The sequence below is a fragment of the Marmota marmota genome, unplaced genomic scaffold (assembly GCF_001458135.2).
Source record: "Marmota marmota marmota unplaced genomic scaffold, marMar, whole genome shotgun sequence".
Taxonomy (NCBI): Eukaryota; Metazoa; Chordata; class Mammalia; order Rodentia; family Sciuridae; genus Marmota; species Marmota marmota.
Window position 1 is genome coordinate 21,871,804 of NW_025999982.1, and position 20,224 is coordinate 21,892,027.

General features: G+C 34.5%; 1 protein-coding gene across 1 annotated transcript in view; it reads left to right on the forward strand.

Annotated features, from left to right (window-relative positions):
* The window catches only part of Gfral (GDNF family receptor alpha like), a 57,972-nt gene that overhangs the window by 24,150 nt on the left and 13,598 nt on the right, over window positions 1-20,224 (forward strand). Inside the window, exon 6 of the mRNA XM_015487389.1 lies at window positions 787-1,037. Coding sequence (XP_015342875.1) covers window positions 787-1,037 — 251 coding nt within the window. The remainder of the gene's footprint in view (window positions 1-786; window positions 1,038-20,224) is intronic.

Genomic DNA, 20,224 nt, shown 5'->3' on the forward strand with positions numbered 1-20,224 from the left:
AGCTCACTTGTGGCATGTATCCTAAGGGCTTCCATCACTAATGACGGTAATCTATTTAAGAAACAGAAGAAAGTCATTTTAGGTGATAAATATTAAGTTGGAAGACTAATATCCTTCATTGTACAGAGAAGAACTGTGAAAGTTTCAAAAATGAAATTGCTGAATATTATCTAGACTTTTATTAAAAGCTAATATGGCAAGAATCCAATATATAGGAAAGTTATGAATGGATGCATTTCCAATGGATTTTCTTAGCCATTAAGTAAACTGCTAATATTTTGTTCTTACTGCCAGGGAATCTCAAAACATTTTGTAAATGCTAATTAGAGTCTGCTTAGAAATGTGAAATACATAGTATAGCACCAATTCTGTGGGAAAATTGACTTGAAAGGTCAAGAGCTTTGTTTGAAATCACTTGATGTTTGAGAAAATGGCCAAATGCTAGTTCCAAAACCATGTTAAACTCGATAAAATGATGCTGCAAAATCTCTCAGATAATTCTGTTTCTTCACTCTTTTACTTTCTTTCTTTTCTTTTTTTAATCATACATTACCAGGGACTGTTTCCTTTTTTTAAATTTTTACTTTTTTAGATATACATAACAGTAGAGTGTATTTTGACATATTATATATACATAGAGCATAACTTATTCTAATTAGTTATGTATTGGTTCTGTATTGGATTAGACAGAGGGGAACGAAGGGAAGGGAGGGAGGAAAATGAGAGTAGAAAAGACAGTAGAATGAATCAGACATAACTTTTCTATGTTCTTCATTCTTTTTCTAGGAGACGCTATAGAACATTTCAGTCCAAATGCTGGCCTCGTGTAAGTGGAAAGTGCCATGAAGATGAAACCTGCATCAGCATGTTGGGCAAACGGGACCTCACTTGCTCAGGAAGTGATGACTGCAAAGCAGCGTACTTAGGCACCCTTGGGACTGTTCTTCAAGCACAATGCACCTGCAGAAGTGTCACACAAAGTGAAGAGTCTTTGTGCAAGATTTTTGAGCACATGCTTCATAGAAAATCATGTTTTAGTAAGTTCTCTAATTGAAATCCTATCCCTATTATTCTTTCTTTCTTTATATCTTCTATTTATCTATCTCTTTTTTTTCACTATGCAGTGCATAATGGTAATCCTGCTCAAAAAAATTGTTCACAAAGACAATTTATGTTTGCTATTCACTTTTAAAATCTATTTTCTGATTAAGATTTCTGTATTTGCTATTTTACTCACTTTTCAGAAAATGGCAATTTTTATGTTTTATGAAATAGTTCACTCCTAGTTATCATTTTTGAATTCAATACCAAAAGCATAAAAGGTTTGACTTGTGCAAAGTTATAAACCAGCTCAAAATATTGGCATAAAATAAAACTATTTATTTATAAACTAAGTAATAAAACAGCTCAAAATATTGGCTTACAACAATATTTATTTGATTACAATTCTGCAGATTGGGCTTGGATCTACTGTTGAAATCTTCTGACAGTTTTGTCTGGGTTACTCATGTAGCCTCAGCCATCTGTTAATCTACTGAGGCTCCACAGTCCCAGATGGTGTTTAGCAAGCATCATTGGCTGATGTGGCATGGTTCTTCTATAGAGGACCTCTTCAGCAGTAATGTATTGGACTTTTTCATGCTGGCAGCAAAATTTCTAGTAGCTAAGATCCAATGTGCTGGAATTTATCAAGTGTCTGCTGTTGTCATATTTTAAATATTCCATGAAGCCAAGCAAGTCACAAGGCCAACCTCAGGGCCTCTATGGAAGGTTATTACACAAAGATATGGATATTCAAGGAAGGATTCATAGAGGGTCATTAATTTAACAGTGTATTGTATAGGGCTGTCCCAGTCTATATACAATGTATTTATTTATCTTTCAGTTTAATTTTGTTCCTCCCTTAGGTCTTTAACATTTCTGCTGATCAACTCTAGTGTTAAGGTAACAAACAATATTTTCTGAAATGATTGTTTATTCCAATTTGGAAATAATGTAAATTGAAATTTATGAATTTAAATAATTTGCTCAGATTCTCAAAGTAAACAAATGGCCAAGAGGTATCGTTTCTATGAATCTTATAGAAAGAACCTAAGAATGTGAACATGTACTAATTCAAAGCCTCTCCTATATCCATCTTCAAGTTTAGTCCCTATCAACCTCCAGGTCTAAGTCCTCTGTAGGCACCAGGGACCCTGATTGTAACTAGCAAACCTGCAAGTGCTATTTTCAGAAGAAAATAATAAATGTATCTTGTTTTATAGCAAACCAAATCTTTATATTTATTGGAAATTGACAGATACAGGTATATATCTATGTCTATACATATATACAGACCCACACAACTTTTGATTTTTTTCTATTTTTCTTTGTAGACACTTAGAAGATACACAATGATCAATGTGATATATATTAGCTAATGGACACATGAATTCAGTGTATGCTTTTATTTCCTAACAGTGTTTTCTGTGACTTAGCTGCAATTTCTATATTTACCATGATGGACATATTTCAACTGAAATCATGATTTAAAGAGTACTACAGTGTTGTACATGTTGTCATATTTTCTTAATAATGTCTGATTAACACTAATCCTATTTAAACTAAAAGTATTTATAATGAATGGCTCATAAAATCACATATCAAGTGCCTAAATAAATTAAACCAATATATATCGGTTTTATATATATATACCAAGAGGTATCGTTTCTATGAATCTTATAGAAAGAACCTAAGAATGTGAACATGTACATATATGTATATATACACACATATATAATTATATATATATATATATATATATATATATATATATATATGGTTACTTGTTGGTGGACATATTAATGTGTATGAAAATATGTATAGCCTTGATATTAGTAAATAACTCAATTCTAAAACATAAGTTCTCTAAAACTGATAGTCTAAGAATCATACTTCTATTTCAAAATCTACTTTTCTCCCATATATATTTTAATAATTTAATTTGATTTTCATAGTGTTTGGCTAAAACTTTATGGAGCAAAAATATTTATGGAGAGGCCGTATAAATGGAAATTTAGAAGCCATAAACATTGAATAACTATGAGAATATTTTGGAAAAATAAAAACTTCAAACCTATTTCACTGTTTTTTTAAATTCACCTAGTAAAACTATATATCAGGAAGTTTTCTCTTTTACTTTTACCTGTTGATACTAGGAGTTTCAAGTGACAGGGATACAGAACTTTAGAAACTGTAAAGGCCTTCAGTCACAGTTCTTGGTATTGAATTAATAGGAAAAGATTCAAACAAAATCCAAAACCAGCCATTAGGCCTAACTAGTTCTAACAAATTTTGTTCCCTGCCCCAAATATAACAGAAGTGGCACAAGGAAGTCTTTGAAGGAAATCATTGCTCCGGATGTCCCTTATCAGACTCACACTCCCTTGCATTTTTCAAGAAAATTCATTTTTACAGCATATTTCCAAGACTCTTGAACTTCTGCATAGTTTTCTCAAAAGGAGCAGAATGGAGTGACACAGGACCTAGGGGTATTTTCAGTTTGTCACATGTGTTTAACCTAGAAGCGTTGTTTCTGAAACTCTTTTGCCTTAGGCCTCAGTGAGCAATACATTTCACATTAGCTTTTGTGAACAATGGACCATATTTCTTAGACGTTATTTATTCTATTTTTTTTTCAATATTGACCATTACCTTTGGAATTGATTCTGTGATTCACAAATGTGTTGCTATCTGAAGTTTGACAAACACTTGCTTTGAGTAAAAAGTTGTCTGGAAATAATCTACATTGATGTATCAAATTCAGAATGTTATAAGAATTATAACTAATGGTAGAGTAGCTTGCATTTACTGAGTGTATAAATTTTGTCACATTTTCAATATTAATCACACATTCTCACTTAAAAATTCCATGAGCTAGACACAACTGACTTCTTAGACAGGGAAGAGATACATGGCTTGCCCTAACCCTAACCCTGGCTGGCTTACTTGGGGCCCATTACATTCTCTTGCTTATGAAATAGTAAAACAATCAAGCTCTTGTCTGACCATTCTGCTCCAAAGCCTTGTCAATCAGAAAAGGTAGCTCTGTTCTCAGAAATAAGCTGTGGACACACACTTAAGAGCCTGGTCTATTTCTTTGTGCAGAACTAGACTGAGGAGGAGAGGCTCCTGAGCAACCTGTGTTCTGCCTCCAGCCTTCACTCATCAGCTAACATTTACATTCAAAACAGACTTACTCTTCTGTCATTTCTACAGCACAGAGTGAACAGAGCTGATAGAGAGGAGGGACAAGAAAGAGGACCACCGAAGGGCTGGTGGATCCATCATGGTTTTCCCGGTTCTATTAATAAGTAGGGAGGGTGAACTTCAAGCTGAGAGGAATATTCTCTTTTTACCTTGCATGAAACTGTTTTTTTCGTATAGGAATATATGTCATTAAGGAATAGATATGGAATAAATATGGAAATATCACCTCTCTGCCTAAAAACCTCAGCTCCTTCTGTTAGGAAAATTCACAAAAAGAAATCTAGCCCTCATTAATACTAAGGGAATGGAAAGCATACAATCCAAATGTGACCTAAGTTTAAACTTTAAAGACTACAGAAATAAATATGTATTCTTCTTACAATCCTATTCTTCAGATCATTAATGTTAGAAAGATTGCTATATATTCTTTGAACTTTTGTTTGTAATTCATCCATACCTTGAATACTTTGTAAACCCTTGAACACATCACACACACACACACACACACACACACACCATTTTTTATGTAAGTAAGGTATGTAGTTTGTCTTACAGTTTGTTTTTTAAATTTAAAATTAAGCAGTACATCCATTTCAAAATATGTAAATATATAATGGCTTAGTTCTTTTAAAAAAACTGCATAGTATCCTATAAGAGAGCTATACCACAATTGTTGATTAATCTCCTATTAATGTGGACATTAAGGCTGCATGCAATTATGTAATACAGAAATTGCTATCATAAATGTTATTGCACATTTTGGCTGGCAATTCAATAGAATAGGTTTCAATCATTAGGATTAGTAGACCACAAAATTTTCTTTTTGCATTTTTACCTTTGGTAGAAATTGGAAAAAAAAACATTTGTCCTCATTACATTCTTAGAAATTTTTCATTTTAATTTATATTTTTATTATAAATAAGGCTGAGGATCTTTTCAGTGGCTGCAGGTAATATCCCATTTCTTTTTATTAATTCATACTCACCACATAATACATCATGCTTCTTCAATATCAGTCATGGCACTTTTGTTGCTAGTACATCAATTTATCTGGTTGTGAGGATCGGCTAACTTGCACATCTCTTGCAGTAATCTGAATTAATGGCCTCCTATGGCAAAGTGAAGCCCCAGTGGGAGATGACCTTGGTCTCAGATCTGCAACCTATTCTGTGCAGTAAGGGTTATATAGAGGACAAATTATTTAACCTTTCTTGAATACTCAACCATCTTTCCTCAACAGGATAATTTCTACTGCCTTTTCGAAGAATTGTTTTTTCATAAAGGATTAACAATCACCAAAGAAAATTTATAATCTATATTATAAATGTAACCATCAAGAATAAGTTTATTTTGCATTCAATTCAAAATAACATTTTACCACATTTTAAAACTCTAATCAATAATTTTTTTAAACTTTCAAATTCTCAAGTTTTATATAAGTGGGATTGCATTTGCTTTTTTGCAAATTTATTATTCTTAAATGAAGCCATAGTGTGATTTATAGCTTGCAAATTCCTTTTTATTTCTATGTAATATTGTTTCATAAAAATACCTGCAAATGTGATTTTTCATTCTACTGTTGGGAGATATTATTTTTTCCCACTATTTTGCTATCACAAATTATGTAGCATGAACATTCTAAAACACAAGTGTATCATATTTTTTAGGACAGCAACAGTTCTCAATCTTTGCTGAACATTAGATTCAGTGAGAAATTTAAAAAAAAAAAGATCTGATGCCCAATAAACCAATAAAATCACAATATCTGATGGCAGGAATTGAGTATCAGCTTCACGTGGCCAGTGCAGTACATAAAGCTCTATGCTAGGAATGGCCCCAGGATTGGGGTTTAATGCTTAGCAGTCATCATCTTGAAAATATTAATAATTTTATCTTTGAGTTTGTGTTTTATAAAAGAAGTGCAGTGGAGCAATGGATGATACTAGAGTGGCTTGGAGCCTCAGCTCATGGATATTTTGTCACCTGCCACTTCCCCTCTTACCAGAGATAAGAAGCAGACTCTCAGCTGCCTGCTCCCCACCCCTATGTGCCCTCTGCCTTCCACACCCCACCAGGGCACTGCTGCTAGACATTTGCCTACTTTCTAAAAATAATATTGAGCCTTGCAACCCATAATATGTATTTTACTTTTATGCTTTTCAGTACGTTTTTTATTATTTTATCAATAAAAATACTTTCTCAGTAATGTTCTTTCCCAACGCTGGCTACATTTCTAGGCATTGTTAAGGATTACAATTGCTATTTTAAGTCATATCTTTTTAGTATTATGTTTTAAAATTCTTTGTAGTTGTACAATAGACATTCAATTGATTTTTATAAATAACTTTTCATGCAGAAATGTTTTAAATACTCATAAATTTTTAAAAACTTATTGAATTCTCTTGTGCTTTCTTTGTTAATAGCCAGATGCTTTTCAACAACCATAGTTTTGTACTCTATGTTCAATGCTCACTTCTTTCCTTTCTTTTTTGTCCTACTTAATTCTCCCCACAACATTAGAACCCATTCTTCGTCTTGTACATACTGATCCACCCATTCTGGCCTAGTCACTGGTTGTAGATCCATTAACAAAGGCAGCTTTCCCATGGGAAAAGCTACCACACCATTTCAGGGATTCTGAAATTCTTTGTTTTATTAGTACCATGAACAGTTGAATATTCTTTCTTGATTGATAAAATTTCTCTCTTTCTCTTTCTCTCTCGGCTGTCATTCTTCTGATCCCTCTGGATTTTTCTTCTGAGCTTACGTGATAGGCTTATGAAATTGGCCGATTAATAAAGCTTGGCTATAGGCTCTCTCCTAAAGAAACTCAATTCTTCCTCTATGAGATTTCTTCCATGGTGATAGCATGAGTACCTCTACATTGATTTATAATATTTAGGGAAGATATTTTACTAAGCTTCAGGCTTAGTAAAATGATTGAACTCAGAGGCACTTGAGCACTGAGCTACATCCTCAGCCCTATTTTGTATTTTACTTAGAGACAGGATCTCATTGAGTTGCTTAGCGCCCAGATAGTAGTATCTTCTTTTGAACTTAACATAGGGCTACCTGATATAACAAATAATCTCCAAAAGCTAAGTGGCTTTACACAGTGGGAGTTTATTCCTTGGTAACAAAAAGTCCAATCAGCATTAGAAGTAGGCATTTAGAGGACTCGCCTATTTTCTAAATGTACCTTTGATTCAACCTATGACCTCAGAGTCCTCTTCATGCAGCTGAGAGGGAAAGAGAGTACTGAACACATCCAGGTGCAGTGGAACATTCGATGGTTTGGTGGTGGCAGCAGGGAACATCACCCATACCCATAGTCTATAGACCGTAACCCGCAAGACCACACCTTAAGATAGGCCAGAAAATGAGTGTGGCTTTGATCCAGGAAGAAAGGCAGCTATGGCTATTAATTAACAAGTAATTCTCTACCATAGTTTACTCTCACTTTTAGAAAATAATTAGTTTTATTCTTCTGTTCATATAAAGAAGATACTTATCCCTTCCCCCAACGAAGACATTCCAAAATTTCCCAAATTTACATCCACCAACTCCAAGGCCAGGATGTTGCATGATTTGCAATCCAGATGTTGTGGTGTCTTTTAGTAGATAGGCAACCTATGAAATAAAAATGCTATGTATGTCATTCCACCCAACGTGAACACTAACACCAAACACCCACTCTCATATGCATTTACACTCACACATATCAGAGACAGAATAACCTTAGCAAAATCATTCTATTTAAAAATAAGAAAAAATGAGGCCAGGCGCAGTGATGCACACCTGTAATCCTAGCGGCTTGGGAGGCTAAGACAGGAGAATTTAAAGTTCAAAGCCAGCCTCAGCAATGGCGAGGCGCTAAGCAACTCAATGAGATCCTGTCTCGAAGTAAAATACAAAATAGGGTTGAGGATGTAGCTCAGTGCTCAAGTGCCTCTGAGTTCAATCATTGGTACCAAAATAATAATAATAACAACAATAATAATAATAAAAAAAACAAGGAAAAACGGGAGTGCACACAATAATGAGATCCTGCTGCGAAGGCATGGAAAAGCCTTTCTGGCAATGTGGATTTCCTTAATTAGATCCTAGGTCAGATATATTTTAAAATCTACTTCTATGTCTTTCATTTTGTCTTAAGATTCTTTGTAGACCATTTTTCTCCAGGGTCATATCTGAAGTAGGTTAGTAGATTCCTCCTTGGGGAATATGGAGCTCTCTTTTTTAATATTTTATTTTTAGTTGTAGTTGGACACAATACCTTTATTTTATTTATTTTTTATGTGGTGGTGAGAATCAAACCCAGGGTCTCACACGTGCTAGGCGAGTGCTCTACCGATGAGCCTCATCCCTAGCCCTGGGGCTCTCTTAAGCCAAATTCTGTTCTTATAGTTTGAGAGATTGAAAGATTTTTAAAGTTTAACAGTCACAGGATTTTTGCACACAGCCTGGTGGTTTCCTTGGGAATTTAATCTCTTAAACATGTTTTAGGTTTCTAATCTATTTGTTTTCAGTCAGTTTCATGAGCCAGTATCCACAATTAAAAAGTATACTTTTGAATTACTTCCTAAATCTGTCTTATTTCCTTGCTTCCTCACCTCTGTGTTGCTCTCTGTAATTTAATGTTTTAAGCTAATCTGAATAGTAGACTTGAGTGTAATCTAGTTTTTGCTGCATGGTTGAGGCAATAAGTTTAACCTAGAACTACAGAGCCTCTTACAATTGGAATTAACTGTTTTATCTCTTGTTATCTGGGACCTAGGAGCAGTCAGCTTTTTCTCATTAGAGAGTCCTAATTTTAATCCTCTCATCTCTGCTTGAAGACTAGCCAGTTTCTACCTGAACACATCATTTTATTGGAAAACCATGCGCAATGCTGTCTAATCAACTCATACTATCACTCTTGTTCTCTGAAACCACTTCATTTAGTGCTAGGTGGATATTTGATCTCCCTTTTTAAATTGTGCCAGATGGTTTGCCACTGTAAAATAAAAAGGGCTCTCTATCTTTTCATCTTTAGTAGGCATTTCCTCACTACCTAACTGCTACACAATCTTGTATATTTTATGGCTGTATGAAACCTGGAAGTACCTCCATTTCAAGGTACCAATTATGTAGGATAAGCCATCAATAGCTGCTGACAATAATACTGATTTCAGTAGATTATTTTCTCAACCACATAAAATATAATTGCACAGGGAAGAGTTGGGAGGCATTAAAAGAGGAGTTTAGGTGTTGTTTAGCTGTTTAGTGAATTTGGAAAAACACTTCCACTGAGTGGCTGCACCCTTTTCTAACTTCACAGATCCTTCTTCATTTATCTTGCTAATGCAGAAGAGATCACATGGATACTTTCATGGACCAGTTGTAAGGGCATTGCAAGTCACTTCCACTGGCATATGTTTGAAGCGAAAGTTGTGAAAAGTAGTTTAACCTTGTACCCAGTAGAAAGGAACATGAATTTGGTGAGTAGCTAGCCAGTTTCTGCTACAGTATCTCCAACAAACATATGAAGTAATATGACTTTCTAAAATTGATCCTAATTTATTATCATTAGGACCACACTCATATATACTGGAAAGTTTTAAATCATCTTCGACTATATCTGTTATGCCAGCCAGAAAGCAAAACATAAAACAAAGGCTTGTGCATAGTATTTTATTCAGGAACACTTTTAAAGGAAATGGTGAGTGAGTAGTCAATACAAATATATGGTATTGAGTTGTCTTCTAGTTCAGGTAACTAAAGCTTGCTGCTTTTACAATATTTTATGATATTTTCTGAAATGCACTACAGATATATTTTTACAGGGGAAGAAAGAAGAAAATATTCACCATTTGGAGCCTGTCCCTCACTTCTATGAGATATCTTCATGAGTCTTGATTTCTAGTTCTTTCATCTAGTGTAGGCATGAATGCTCAGCAGAACCCCATGCTCAATTGATACTAAGGCAGTGGAAATTATGGGGGAAGAAAGAGTAAGGTGTATGGTAAAGCACAACGTGAAGAACTGCACGAGGAAATATGTAATCAGATACTCTAGGATACATTTTGGTGGAAAAGAAGGAAGGCAACTCCATATTCAGAGTAGATATAACTCCATATTTATAGTAGGGAGGCATCACTGCTTTCCTTTAAGATGGAAGGGTTATAGTTTTATTAATATACCAGTAATCTACCCAAATAAGATCTCCATATAAGTCTTTGGTGATGATGGTAGATTTATCAGTCAGCATTAGCAGAACTTTGATCAACCAGCATTAGTGAGAGGAAATACTCCCTTTTGGACCCATGCCACATTGTAGCCACAATTCCTGCCACCATAGCTACTCTCTTCATATCACAAGCATGGGGTGGCTGCAGTGTGAGCCTAGCTGACCTCCTCTGGATTCATCACCAGTTTACATGCTTATGGAGGACATTTTCTGTGGTAGATACCCTCTGCTGGGCATTAATCTGAAATACAGAAATATATCCACTCTGTAGCCTTGCCATGGTCCTTCCACATGTCACTTTGCCTCATTTCTGTGTCTAAATCTTCCATGTTGGCTCTTTTCATCCCTTTGATCAGCAATTTACCACTGACTATGAATCTTACTTCTATCCACTTCTCTTTCCTAGCAGAGTGAGCAACCAAGAATATTGTTCATTCTCTGGCTATGGGGAAAATTTCTCTTCTCCAGTGTTCTCTAGGGCCACCTCTGAGTTTGTAGTGTATGGATGCTGTCCATTTATAGTGAGCACTTCATTTACCTTTCTGGGAACCAATGACTTAAGTGATCTGCTAATACTCAGTAGGAACTTTATTTCAAAAGGTAAGTAGTCTTACAGTAGGTGTCATGGCCTTTGACTGGAACCCCAGGGGTCTGTGCTATAACTTTCCTAATAGGGCTTACCAGAGATGTGATGTCCTATCCAGAGAGCTTGAAGGATATTAAGTGTTTGAAGTTCCTGCTACAGAGCAAATATTATATACATTTTAAACACTCAAATTTAAAACCAATGTTTCGGTTATGAACTCAGAACTAAACAATTGGTTTCTATTTCTTTTCTTTTTCTTTCTTTGTGTTATTAAGATAATACACATTATTAGGAGTTTCTGGTAAGCTTTCAGTGGAGCTAGCTGATTCCCAGATTCTATTGGAAACATTCATTTCATTATAAATGAAAAACCTGATGGTCGCAATGACAATCACAAACTATAGAGGAGTATTAATGGATGTTGAAGTTTTGGTCCTCAAATCCAAATAATCCTCAGAAATATCTGGAAAGTTTATTTAAAATATAGATAATTTGCACTAGCCACAGTAATTCTAAATCAGTAGGCCAGGGGTGGAACTCAGAATCTGTATTTTTAAAAAATCACCCAGGTGGTTCTAATTTTAGCCAAGTTTAGGAACCACTGCTCTAATCCACGTGTGGGAAAAATCCGGTCACCAGCCATAGGTCCCAGAACCTCTTTTCACTCACACCTCTCAGGGAATGAGAAACGTCTGTACTGAGAAAGTCAGGACTAATAAGACTAATACTGCGCATCTCTCAAGGTGGCCTGCTTCACCTCAGTGCCCCAAAACAACTATTGATATGCATAAACCACTCTATAGATAGAAAATGAAAGAATGAGTGAGGGAAAGAAAGAATGAATGAATTAATGTCTACCACATCTCAGTGGCAGCACTGTCTTTGAATACCACTGTTTTTCTTTCCCTTATTAGAACCCTCTTAATCAAACATCTTCCCTGTTAAGAGCCTCAATCATTTATGTTTCCATTTAAGCTGGAATTTTCAATTCAAATATATGAGCAAAAGAATCAGGAATTAATAGGATCAGGCTGCTGCCACTGCTTGCTTAAAAAAAAAAAAAAAAAATTTCAAGCCACTTTTTTTTTTCCCCAACACTTTCCTCTTTATTGATCTACCTTCAAAAGTTCTCAGGGATAAGGAACTATTTTATGTTCAATCCTTGCATGTTGTCAACCCTGTAAATAAGCAATTGATCCTAACATATTTTTGCTCTTAAATGTGTATATCCCCTTAAAGACCTGATATGGCAAGCTCCATCTGATAATATCAGGATGACAGAAGATTGTTCCCAGGAGATTTGTAGAACCAGCTGGCTTTCATGAAATACTAATATATAAACTCCTAAAAATGTGTATAGTCTTAAATAAAGACTGCTTCTAATTATTACCTGTCTCTATCCTTCAATTTGTATAGCCCTGTTTTTTACCCCATTGTCAGTTGATGCCTATATTTGATATCCAGCTGCTGGCAAAACATTTATTCATGATTTTATTCATGATAGATGATTTATATGGCTGCATTTCATCTTGCCTTACATTTCATCTGTCTATTCCAGTGAAGGTCTGGATCTAAAATAAGTGACCATTTTTGTAGAAGGTCTTTTAAGAGCACACACACACACACACATAAACACATACACATGAAAGTGCATAATATGTTTTTTTATTTAGTTCTGAACTGCATAAAATTTACACTTATTTTTAGCAAAATAATTTAAAGTCTGTGATAGTGAGTTGATATAAGCTTAAATTCATGCTAAAATTCTTGTCTTAATTTTTGTTGTTATCTCATTGCTGGTTATCTGAGAAAAAGAATTATAAATTCTGAATAAAAAATGAGCTAAGAGAATTGTGAAAGACATGTGCATTGCAAAAGTCTCTTTTTTCTCTCTCTGTCATGCATGTGCATACACACATACACACACACACACACACACACACACACATCATTCTCTTGTAGCCAATTCATATGTTAGTATTCCAGGAGCTTTATGTTGAGTTTTGGCTTTAAATAAATCACTTCATCTAGCCAAAACCGCTGACTTTTTCTTGGTTTCTACACAAAACTCTAATTCAAGTCTAGTTTCCTTCAAATGCAGTCCAGGTGCTAAAAAAGTCTTCTGGTTTTCCAAGGAACATTCAACAGAATTTTTCTACTCCGAGTTCATATTTATAACATAGTCTCTAAACAGTCCAGTGTTTCGTATTTTCTGGATTAAAGTGGCTCCATGGTGAATTTGTAGACCATCAAGTTCATAGACACTTACTTATAAATGTATGTTTTTCCTTTTAGAAATCAGCGATTATTCCTCTAGGATCGTGTTTTTCATTATTTGCAAACTCTTTTGAATTCTTTAGAGAACAGGCATGTGTATTTTAAGTCAGCAATAAAAAGAATAATAAAAACAAATAAAACATTTCTTTAAAATGAGTTTAGTTACCACTAAATGTACAAATTTACATCCGTGGCAAATTCTGTAATGTTTGGCTTTTATACTCTTGAATTTATAGACTTAGAATTCTGGATATTTCTTTGGGTTTTGTCCTCAGGGATAAATCAGCATATTTAACCTTTATTAGCTTTCAAATCTAAAATATTAACCAAGCCCATTCTTCTACTCCCCTTCTCCCTCAAGCCAACTCTTGAATTTTGATTAAAAACCATGAACAATAATGTCATGTTTTCAAGTGTTAATAGACCTTGTTAGACAGCCTTGGAAAGGTAACACACACCAATATGTCTAAAATGGAGATTAGAATAATCATCCCCAACCCAGAATGTTGGTACAAAGATTATGTCATTTAATTCATGTAAAGTATCTGTAATGTAGTAAAACTTTGTAAATAGTAACTCTTCCTGTATGATTTGAGGAATTTGGAAAATCATAGAAGCCAATAGGTTTACATAAACATTGTGATGTCACAGGTAGTATGGGAAGATAATTTCTGGAAGATCCAAGGTGTTATATTTTCTCAGGATAGGTAATTGCTTAAATAAAATTTTATCTTTGAATAATTTTAGGGCAGATGCTCAAAGTAGACCAATCTATCCCAAACCTTATTGTGCATAAGAATCACATGATTTCTACTTAAAATGCAGATACTGATTCAGTAGATGTGGGATGGGGCTTTAGATTTGTGTTTCTAAAAATTTCCGAGGTGAGGCCAATGCTGGTGCAAAGATTCCTCTTTCAGTAGTAATGACATAGATTATCTCCTAGGATCATTTCAGGAAAAAAGTAATATATATATATATANATATATATATATATATATATATATATATATATATATATATATATATATATATGTAATATATATAGGTAATACTATACTAAGTTTTATATATATAAGCTATTAAAAGTACAGTAAACTGTTATGGTTTGGATCTGGAATGTCTTTCAAAGGCTCATATGTCTCTAGTGCAGCAATGTCCTGAGATGGGGCTTTGGGGAATTGATTGGGTGATGAGGGTTTTGACCATTGATGGCTAAATGCACTTATGGAACAAAAGACTTAGTTGGACGAACGAGGTCACTGAGGCATGCCCTGGGAGAATTTATCTTATTCTGGCCCTACACACACACACACCCACACCCTCCCCCATCCCTGCTTCCTGGCTTCCTTGAGCTGAGCCATACCCTTCTACAAGGATATGTCTCACCTCCTACCCAAAGAAGTCCAGCCAGCTGACCTTGCACTGAATCCTCTGAAAATGTGAGCCAAAACAAATCTTTCTTTCTCTAAGTTGATCTTGTAAGATATTTGGTCATAGCAACACATAAATCACCCTAATTGACATGATGTATGATGACCATCTAGTAATCTGTTTTTCATGTCTGCTGAGTATCTTAGTGTCATCAGAATTCAAGCAGATGTCTGTATAGTTTCTGTAAAACTCTTGAGGTAGTGACTTAAAGCCCTGGGTCTCAAACTTTAGCTATATTAGATCACATAGAAAGCTTGTTAATTACATGTTTTTGCATTTCCTCCCCCTAGAGTCTCTGATTCAATAGGCCTAAGATGAAACTTAGGTGTTTGCATTTCTAACAAGATCCCAAATGATGTTGATGCAAGTACTACACTTTAATAAGCATTGACTTTAAGAAGCCATTCTTTACTTAAAATTAGTAAGAGCTAATTGTTCTTCCCAATCATCAATAGAATCATAAACTACATACCACCACAGGAGGAGCTATGATTACTTTGTGGTACCATCCTTAGTATCATGATCCTTAAATATTTTAAAATTTGCTTGCTCTGTTGGTGTAATAAAAATCTCCCCACCTCCCTTTTTTCCCCATACAATAAAATATCCCCAGAAAGAAAATCATTTAAAGAATATTGAGTTGATGTCTGGTTTTATTATGTATAAATATAATATTACTATATTCCAGATAAATTAATATCAAAATTGTCAGGTTACAAACATTAAAAAGTAGACTTTGATCACTAGAAGAATCCCCATTGGTTCCACAGCTTCATTGTTCACATTGGTTTCCAATGATATGATGGACTCAAGAATCAGAAAAGTGTCATCACCTGAGTTTCAGCAGTACAGTTTTCAATGTTGAGAAAGTAGTGCAGAATGTGTGCATTACAGTGAATGAAATTAGTCTTGGGGTTGAAGTGTACTCATCCTCTAGAGAAGACTACTTGTTGAAACACCCAAAATTCAACCTGAGTATATATGAGTGAATCATATTTCTCATGGTAACTTTGCAACATTAGAAGACAATTTGGTCCCAGCAGTTGGAATCTGCATCAGAACTCCAAAAATAAAAAAAAAATAAATAAAAAATCATAGGCCTTTAAGCATAGTCTAGATTTATCTGACTTCTTAAAGATAGTGGTGAGTGAATGAGACTTAGCTACAAGAGTATATGATGTGGAATTCTCCACAACAGCACACTCTGGGCTACCCTGGAAGGCACCAGTCTCTAGAATACAGAGGCAGACTACAGGTAAGCCTCATCTCTGCATTAAGTTTTATGTTTGACACCATATCTGGGGTTGGTGCTCTTTAAGCACATTATCAACTGCCTCAAAGAAACTGCAGAGTTAACAACCACAGGCCAGAAAAAGATCTTTAAAATGCTGCATTATTAACAACAGTAACAGGATCTGGACAAACTCTTGAAAATAATTTATTTAACCAACACACAAAAAATTTTTCCTCAGTATATCACTCTTTTGGTTTGTACTTTATCATTATGTCATAATAGTGGAATTCATTATATTTGTATATGCAAAATACACAATTTGGTGGATTTTATTCCCTAGTATCACCACTTTCCTTTTCACCTTTCTTCCACTGACCTACTCCCTCTACTATACTGGGTACTGGGTTTCTACTGGGTTTCTAGGTTCATGAGATCTTTTTTTTTTTTTTTTTTTTTTACATTTTTTTCCTCTGGCTTCCACATGTGAGAGAAAACAAGTGACCTTTGACTTCCTGAGTTTGGCTTATTTTACTTATTCTCCAGTTCTATTTTCCTTAAAATTATATAATTTCATTATTTATGGCTGAGTAAAACTCCATTACATTTTCTGTATATTGGATGGGTCCATCATTTGCTAGATGGACACTGAAGTTGGTTCCATATTTGGGCTATTGTGAATTGTGCTGCTATAAATATAACTATGCATGTATCACTGACTTTAATTCTTCTAGATAAATACTAAGAAGTGGTATAGCTATTTTACATGGTGGGTCCATTCCTAGTTTTGTGAGGAACCTCCATACTAATTTCCACAGTAGTTGTATTGATTTACAGTCTCATCAACAGCATATCCGTTTTTATTCTTGATGACTGCTCTTGTAATGGAGTGAGATGAAATGTTATTTTTATTTGTGTTTCCCTGATTGCTGAAGGTTTTAAATATTTTTCACATAATTCTTGATCATTTGTATTTCTTCTTTTGAAAAATATCTGTTTAGTTCATATGTCCATTTTTTGATCAGGGTCTTTGGTTGTTTTTTTTTTTTTGGTGTTAAGTTTTTGAGTTCTTTATGTATTCTGGATATTATTCCTCTGTCAGAAAAGTAGCTGGTAAAAATTTTCTCCTATTCTGTAGGCTGTTTCTTCACACTCGTTTCCTTTGCTGTGAAGAAGCCTTTTAATTTGATGCCATCTCATCCATTGATTCTTGGTTTCATTTCCTGAGCTTCAGAAGTCTTATTGAGGAAATCATTTTCTGTGCGTGTGTGTTAGAGTGTTAACTCTATGTTTTCTTTTAGAAGCTGCATTGTTTCTGGTCTGATTCCTAGGTCTTTGATCTACTTTGGGTTGACTTTTCTGTAGAGTGAGAAATAGGGATCTAGTTTTCTTACACCCATTTGTTTAAAAGGCTGTTTTTTTCTCCAACGTATGTTTTTGGTACCTTTGTCAAGGATCAGATGATTGTAGTTGTGTGGATTTGTCTTTTTGTCCTCTCTTCTATTGGTCTACATGTCCATTTTTATGCCAATATCATGCTGCATTTGTTATTATAGGTGTGTAATGTAAATTGAGATGGAAAATTGTGATGCTTCCAGCATTGCTCTGCTTGTTCAGAATCCTTTTGGCTATTATGGGTCTTTTAATCTTCTATATGAATTTTAGGACTGTTTTATTCTAGTTCTTTGAAGAATACCATTGGTGTTTTGATGGAGATTGCATTGAATCTATAGAGTACTTTTGGTAACTTGGTCACTTTAATAATTTAATTCTACATGAGAGGTCTTACCATCTTTTTGTGTCTTCTTCAATTTTTTTTGTATTCAATAATTTTCATTGTAGATATCATTAACCTCCTTGTTAGATTTATTCATTTTTTTTTCTTTTTTAGGCTAATATAAATGAAATTGTTTTTCCGATTTTTTTAGTAGATTCATTATTGAGGTATAGAAAAGTAATTGATTTTTGTTTGTTGATTGTTGTACCCTACTATATTGTTAAATCTTTTTTTTTTCTGTTCTAGAATTCTTTTGGTTGAGTTTTTTGGCTCTTCTAAGTATATAGGATCATATCTTCTACAAATTGTGACAATTTTACTTCTACCTTTTCTCTTTGTATCCCTTTTATTTTCTTCTCTTGCCTAATTGCTCTGGCTAAAATTTCAAGTGCTATTTTTAATAGGAGTATGCTGTGACCTGAATGACCATTAATTCAGAAACCAACAAGAAAATGATGAGGGATTAAGAAAGATACACAAACATTTAGAGAGAAAAGTGGGATCAGGTGGGACACAGATCTCTGATTGAGGACAGTGACCCAGATCTGGCTCCACACGATTATTATATAGGTTTTATCATCAAAAGTCTATTTGTGAGAAAGTTTCTGCAAAACAGGCAGGCTTGAAGGTCATAGCATTGACAAGACATTATGGTTATCTTGCTATGCTTTCTTTATCCCTAAGAGAGTCTGAGTTTCAAGGTTAAGACTGATAACTCTGAACCTTTGCATGGTGTCCTCAGGCTGGCATTGCCAGAGCAGCTGGGCAATGTTAACCAGTACCTTTACACAGGGGATTCCCAGTGTGAGTGCACCACCACAGCCATGAGGCAGACAGCTTGATCGACATCACTGCTCCCCATAGAAGTGGTAAGAATAGACATCCTTGTCTTGTTTCTAATTTTAGATCCCCCATTCAGAAAAATGATGACTTCAAGTTTCTTTTATATAGCCTTTATGATGTTAAGTTCCTTCTATCTCTAGTTTCTTTAGTATCTTTAACATAAATGGTTGCTGAATTTTGTTGAAGGCTTCTTTTTGCATCATTGAGACAATCATGTGGGTTTTGTCCTTAATCCTTTTTAGGTAATATATTCTATTTACTGATTTTTATATGTTGAAATTTTTTGGGGGGGTCTCCATACCAGTCATCTCAGCATTGTTAAATAATGACATGGAGAAAATTGAATCTATATAAGCTATAATATCCTTAAAATCGAGGATTGGTGAATATCTAAAGATATTAATTGCCCTTTCAAAAGTACCTCCTGATCATGAATGCTAGATGCCCTGATGTCTGTTTTCTCATGGTCCTAATCAAGGACTTACCATGTGCCATGTTATATGACTTAATTGATTGATTTAATTTTCACAACCAATATATGAAATACTCTTTTTTTTACACTAGAGGACACTAGTGTAGCTAGAAGGTAGTAACTTATCCAGATCAGACAGAAGTCAACAGATCCAAAATTTAATGAAGGCTGTTTGGGGCATGAGAAACTAACATTTTTTAACTACTACGTTATACTCCTCTTATCTATTGATGTGAAGTTTATAATTGTTAATTAATTATAAAATTTATACCTCCAAGGGGCCATGTGTGTATGTAACAAAAGAATCCTTGAACAACGTGTTTTATGAGAGGGGATTATTGTATCATGAAGAACAAGAGCCTAGGAAATGAGTTTTTTCTTAGCTCCACCAGATGGTATAGAGCAAATCAGTTATCCCCTCCCTAGACCTCAGATTTCTCACATAACTAAGTTTGGGTAATGGTGTCATAAAAGTAGATGACCTCTGATAGTAGATGTGCCTTAATATTCTTGAATTAAGCAACTGAGACTATGATGGAAGAATGTATACTTTCAGGATGCATCCATACTATCTATATATAGGGTGAAAGAAAGTCCAAGGGTCATGCCAAGAACTTTTCCTTTCAATCGGTACACTAAAATTTAAGAAAGCCTGGATCATTTCTTTCTTTATCCTCGTAAAACTACTCATTCTTTCAGATACCTACACTGAGATTTGGAGTAAAAGCGTTTTCTAATGTCACATCACCTTTTATTGCTTTGTCTTTCAAATTCTCAGCAGGCTTATAAATACTGTGTTCCATGATCACAATAGGACATGTTCTTTTACTGCTTAGATGTTCAAATCTATAAGACTGCATAATTTTTAGCAATTTTGTTGTTTGCTCTACGCATAATTTTTAGCAAGGAACACCTAATTTCTGCCTAAGGTACACTCAAAATATAAGGTGGAACTTTGTCATCTACAAATCCAATAAGTTGCCACTTTGACAAGGCACTGTTGTGTGTGTATACATTTAAGTGAATATGAGTGTATTTGTTTATTTTTATTTTTGTAAATCCATTTGAATAGGGAATTTGCTTTCATTTGGCCAATTTAAAAACAGATTACAGAGAAAGACCTGGCT